The sequence below is a fragment of the Artemia franciscana genome, unplaced genomic scaffold, assembly GCF_032884065.1.
Source record: "Artemia franciscana unplaced genomic scaffold, ASM3288406v1 PGA_scaffold_1179, whole genome shotgun sequence".
NCBI lineage: Eukaryota > Metazoa > Arthropoda > Branchiopoda > Anostraca > Artemiidae > Artemia > Artemia franciscana.
In genome coordinates this window covers 1,314,644-1,320,602 of record NW_027062617.1, presented here as the reverse complement: position 1 = coordinate 1,320,602, position 5,959 = coordinate 1,314,644, and the positions used below count along the sequence as shown (strand labels likewise).

General features: G+C 36.4%; 1 protein-coding gene across 1 annotated transcript; it reads right to left on the bottom strand.

The window, feature by feature from the left end:
- Positions 1–2,082: 2,082 nt before the first annotated feature.
- On the bottom strand, positions 2,083–3,129 carry LOC136041190 (lens epithelium-derived growth factor-like). The gene has a single exon (XM_065725750.1). The coding sequence runs from the start codon at positions 3,127–3,129 to the stop codon at positions 2,083–2,085; it is 1,047 nt and encodes a 348-aa protein (XP_065581822.1).
- Between the last annotated feature and the right edge of the window lie 2,830 nt (positions 3,130–5,959).

The window sequence follows — 5,959 nt, the reverse complement described above, 5'->3', positions numbered from 1 at the left end:
TGCATAACTTTTTCATACATTTTCGAGAACACCGACAGTAGAGAAATCGGCCTCCAGTTAGTCAGATCAGTCTTTGAGCCACTTTTGTGAAGAGGAATCACTCGCGCCTCTTTAAGCTTTTGCGGGAATTCTCCCGATTTCAGTGATAAATTAATCATGTAAACAAGGCATGGTAGGAGATAAACCATAATAAGCTTGAATGTCTTAAGGCTTATACCGTCACTACCTGAAGAGTTGGACTTAATACTATTTACAATTTCTTTCAACTCCTGCATATTCGTTTCTTCAGCCTCCATTATTAGTCCCAGGCCTCTATCATCAATGAAAGCTTCCTCACTTGTTCCTTGACTCAGTGGCTGGTCTTGCTTTTGAACCACTTCACCAATCGTCGAGAAGTAGGCACCAAAGTGATTCACAATGCTCTGCTTGCCTTCATAGACTTTTCCATCCACAATTAGTGAAGTTGGTGTATTTTTCTTCTTGTCACTACCCAACACTTCTCTCAAAACCTTCCATGTTCCCCTTGAGTCCCCCTTTGTTTCCCCAAGTTTCAATTCATAATAACTCTTGACACAAGATCTTCGTAATGTATTCACTTGATTTCTTATTTTTTTGAACTCTTCAAACATATCAGCACTTTGGCAATCTAAAAATGACTGATACAGTAGATTCATCTTCTTAATCATCTGAAGAAGTTCTGATGTAACCCACGGCTTTCTCGGTGATTCCCTTGTATTTCTCAACACTTTTAGTGGACATGTTTTATCATATATCGGCTGGAGAATATTCATAAAAATATCAAATGCATAGGATGCATCTTCTGTCTCATCAAAAACTGGTTTCCATGAAACCTTACTAAGTTCCTCAGCAAGGTTTTCCATATTCTGCTTCCTTAATTGCCGTATTTGCTTTTTTTCTGCCTTTTTCTCTTTGGCCATTACTAGTGGCACAGAAGCTACAACTGGGAGATGATCCGAACATGGGAATACCAGAACATCAGCAGCACTAGATTTCAGGTACTTCGAACTAACAAAAATGTTATCTATTATAGTTGCTGAATGACTAGTTATACGTGTCGGGACCCCAACAAGGGGAAATAAATCATTTGAAACCATCAAATTTAAAAAATCAAGATTAATAGCATGTAAATCATACAAATCAAAATTAAAATCTCCCATACAAATAAAATCTAACTTGCTAGATACCACAGCTCTCATTAATATCTCAAATCCTTCCGTGAAATCCTCCAAACGAGCACTTGGTGGTTTATAAACCTCACTTACAATAAGTTTTTTTGAATCAATAGCCAGTTCAAGAGTAAACGATTCAACCTTACCCTCTATCCAAACATCGACATCCCCCCTTTGACGGCAAAATATCCCATTTTTTACAAGGAATGCTAGACCTCCCCTTAACATCAGCTCACGGTTTTTCACAAATAATTGGTAACCTGGAAATTGAAATGAAGGCAGAAAATGCTCAGAAGTCAAAAAAGTCTCGCAAAAACCAATAACATCAAAATAGCTATTAGACAGATCTAGCAAATGCAAGATATCATTATAACTTGTAGTTAGATGACAATTCCAATGGCATACACTAAGAAAATTCTCACTTTTTTCCCATGACGACGACGTAACTGGAATATATTTACTCAATCTTTGGCAATCAAAATCAATTGCAAAATAATCATTTGCTATTCCATCGCGAAGTATATCATTCAGTCGAAAAGGGTCAGATTCAAATTTTCGCAACCGATTCATGCCATTCAACTGATCAGACATATAGTACGTAAATAATCAGTTTGCGAATCATTATAAACGCATAGTTAACCTATATGAATAATTTTTTTTTTTACAATACGGGGACAGGTGGAATAATAATGAAAAAAAAAAAAAAAAAAAAAAAAAAAAATGGGTTCTCCATAGGGGGGGGGGGGAGAGTGGCCAACAAGACGAATCATAAGCAAAACAATGGTAAAAGAAGATAAGCAAGATAACTCACAAAAAAGAAAAGATCAAACAAACGAAGACAAAACAATAAACAAATAAATACTACAAACGAGAAATAAAATAAGATACTAATCTAGAAGGTATCTTCAACCTTCCTAAGCCTCCTAGAAGAAGCTTCACCTGGTAGGCGAGCAAAAATACGGCCTTGGTCCGACCAAACGTTCTTTGCTCCGAACTTATCTCTAGCACTGTCCAGGATAATCTTGCGCTGCTTCGTGAGATATTCATTCACAAAAACACCAGATTTCGCTAGCTTAGACTTCGCTTTAAAGACAGTATGCGCAACATCTTTATTAGAAAATTTGACAATCACAGGGGCAACTCGACTTTCATCACTAATCTGAGCTGTAGGGTTGGGTAAGCGAAAACGTTGCATAGAAAGAATTTGATCACTCATAAGAGCACTCAAGCCCATTTTGTCCTTTATTATATTGTGCATTGTTACTTTAAGGTCAACACCAGGGGCCTGTTTGACCCCTACGAATACAAGGGAATCAAGCTGAGCTTCTTGTTGATACTCGTCAAGTCTATCTTCCATTTTTGTAATACGATTTTCCAGCGACTCTATTTGAGCTCTTAACCCCTTAAGTACTTTGCCAATTTTATCAAATTTACCATTATATTCGACTGATAATCCATCATAAACTTGGGATATTATCTGTTCAGCAGTAACTGGGTTGATACTATTTTTTTGTGCTACCTTTTCTGTGACCAATTTCCCGATATCATTGAGCATATTTTGCTTTGTTTGTGCTAACTCTTGTTCCGTAGAAACTAACTTTTCAACAAGAACAGCTACCGATGATTTTTCAGAATTTGAGCCAGTTTGAGCGGAGGGAGCTTTTTTTAAATACTGTAAGTAGATATCCGGGAAAATCTCCAGCTCCTGAAATGCCTTATTCACGCTCCGTTCAGTTTTATGTGATGCTTCTTTAGACTTTTCCGCATAGAGAACTAAATTTACTTCTAAGACTGTCTGAAGATCATGGGATCCATAACAGAAAACTAGAAACTTTGATGTTTCTTCTGATTGGGTGTTAACGTCTACAATTCTTACTGGCCAAAGCGGGTAATTTCTAAATTTTGCCAACGCCAAATCCCCTTTCTTGAACTTGCTCATTTCAAACTTCAGAACTGGCTAACTTAACTCACTCCTCCTTCCTCTCGTTTCTTTTTCTTTCCTCTCCCTCTCTCCTTACATTCAATTTAAGTCCACAGAATAACAAATATGTAAAATCAATAGATGTTGACACCTTGATAAACCGTCACACAAGTTTTAATTAAAACTGGTATTTTGCCAAATACTGCGAGATCTAGCAAGTGGGATTAAAATTCATACCTCAGACTATCAGGTCTGTGAAAATGAAAAATAATCCGATTAGTTTAGATGTTGACACCATGAAATGCTAGTAGTAGCAGAAGAAATAGCAGTAGTAGTAGTTACAGTATGTACATAATGTATTTTGGTTAGTTTAACTGGCCTTGAAGTTTCAACTTAATACTTTAAGGTGTTTCTGAAAAATTGCTGATATACCTGTTTGGCAACCGTGATTGCACATAGTGCGTTTTCATTGGGTTCAGAATCCCCCAAAATATTCCTTGAAAGCTTCGCCTTAATACACATTAAACTCATTAGTAATAGTTGTCGTAGCAGTAGTAATATTAGCAATAGGGGTTGCACACACATAATGCCTTTTGATTAGTTCAACATCCCCCTTAACATATCCTGAACGTTTCAATTTAATAGCCTAAGCCGTTTCTAAAGGACATGTAAAGTATCTTACATGCCCTTTTGACAATCTGTTTGTATATAGTGTTTTTTTATTTAGTTCAAACTCCTCCTGAACATTCCCTGACAGTTTCACCTTAGTACCATTAGCCTCAGCAGTAGCAGTATTCGTAGTAGCAGCAACTTTAGTAGTAATTAGCACATAGGGGCTTTTGGTTACTTCAGTATACCCTTCTATATCAAACAGTTCGTGGTAAATAGTCTGGCTCAATAGTAACCGAAACTCTAAAAAATGGAATTTTGATACCAATAGTTACATCAAAAGAATCGAATTTTAATGCTGATTTTAAATATATAAGTTTCATCAAGATCAGTTATACCCATCAAAAGTTACGAGCCTGAGAAAATTTGCCTTATTTTAGAAAATAGGAGGAAACACCCCCTAAAAGTCATAGAATCTTAATGAAAATCACACCATCAGATTCAGCGTATCAGATAACCGTTTTATAGAAGTTTCAAGCTCCTATCTACAAAAATGTGGAATTTCGTATTTTTGCCAAAAGACAGATCACGGATGCGTGTTCATTTGTTTTTTTTTTTTTTTTGTTTGTTTTCTTGTTTGTTTCTTTTTCCCAGGGGTGATCTTATCGACTGAGTAGTCCTAGAATGTCGCGAGAGGGCTCATTCTAACGGAAATTAAAAGTTCTAGTGCCCTTTTTAAGTGACCAAAAAAATTGAAGGGCACCTAGGCCCCCTCCCACGCTCATTTTTTCCAAAAGTCAGCGGATCAAAATTCTGAGATGGACATTTTATTCATCATCGTCGAAAAACTTAATAACTATGTCTTTGGGGACGACTTACTCCCCCGCAGTCCCCGTGGGAGGGGCTGCAAGTTGCAAACTTTGACCTGTGTTTACATATATTAATGGTTACTAAGAAGTGTACAGACGTTTTCAGGGGTATTTTTTTGGTTTAGGGGGGGGGGGAGTTGAGGGGAAGGGGTTAGTGGGAGGATATTTCCATGGGGGAAGGGAATTTCAATGAATGGGCGCAGGATTTTCTAGAATTATTTGAAAAAATAATGAAAAAATAAATATGAAAAGTTTTTTGTACTGAAAGTAAGGAGCAGCATTAAAACTTAAAACAAAAATAAATTATTACGCATATGACGGGTTTACCTCCTCGCTATACCTCACTCTTTACGCCAAAGTATTTTTAGTAATTTCAACTATTTATTCTACGGCCTTTGTGATTCAGAGGTCATTCTTAAGGAATTGGGACAAAATCTAAGCTTTAGTGTAAAGAGCGACGAAGGTTGAACCCCCTCATATACGCAATAAAAACATACGAATATAGAAGTTCGTTACGTAAGTTGATTCGTAAGTTACGTATATTTTTTACCAATGAAAACGTTTGTAAAAAATTAAAAGTTCTAGTTACTTTTTTAAGTAATCAAAAACTTGGAGGGCAACAAGGCCTCCTCCCTCGCTCCTCTTTTCTCAAAATCTTCCGATTAATTGCAATTAATTAATATGCAAATTACGTTTTAATTATTTATGTGCGGAGAGCCAAGATCAAAACATGCATTAATTCAAAAACGTCCAGAAATTAAATAAAAAAACAAGTTTTTTTTAATGAAAGTAAGGAGCAAGATTAAAACTGAAAATGAAAAGAAATTACTCCGTATATGAAAGGGGGTTTTCCTCCTCAGCGCCCCGCTCTTTACGCTAAACTTTCCAACTGTTTTAAAAATAGAGTTAAGAGAAAGAGTCAAACTTTAGCGTAAAGAGCGGGGCGTTGAGGAGGAAAAGCCTCTTTCATATACGGAGTAATTTCTGTTCGTTTTAAGTTTTAATGTTGCTCCTTACTTTCATTTAAAAAAACTTGTTTTTTTTATTTAATATCTTGAAAGTTTCAAGTTAATGCTCTTAGCCGTTCCTGGACTATTAATAAAATTCGTTGTTGACAACTTACTTATGCATAGGGTGTTTGGTTTAGTTCAACATCCCCCTAAACATTACCTGAAAGCTTCGTCTTAATACCCGTAGCTTCAGTAGTTCCAGTGGTCGCGGTAGTGGTGGTAGCAATATTAGTAAAAGGTTTCACAAAGTGTCTTCTGTTAACCGCAGCAGTTCACATTGCTACGGTGGTAGGAAATGATGCTAGCAGTTAGTTTCATATTAAATCAGGAGTAAGCAGGGTTGTGTTATATCCCCCTTTA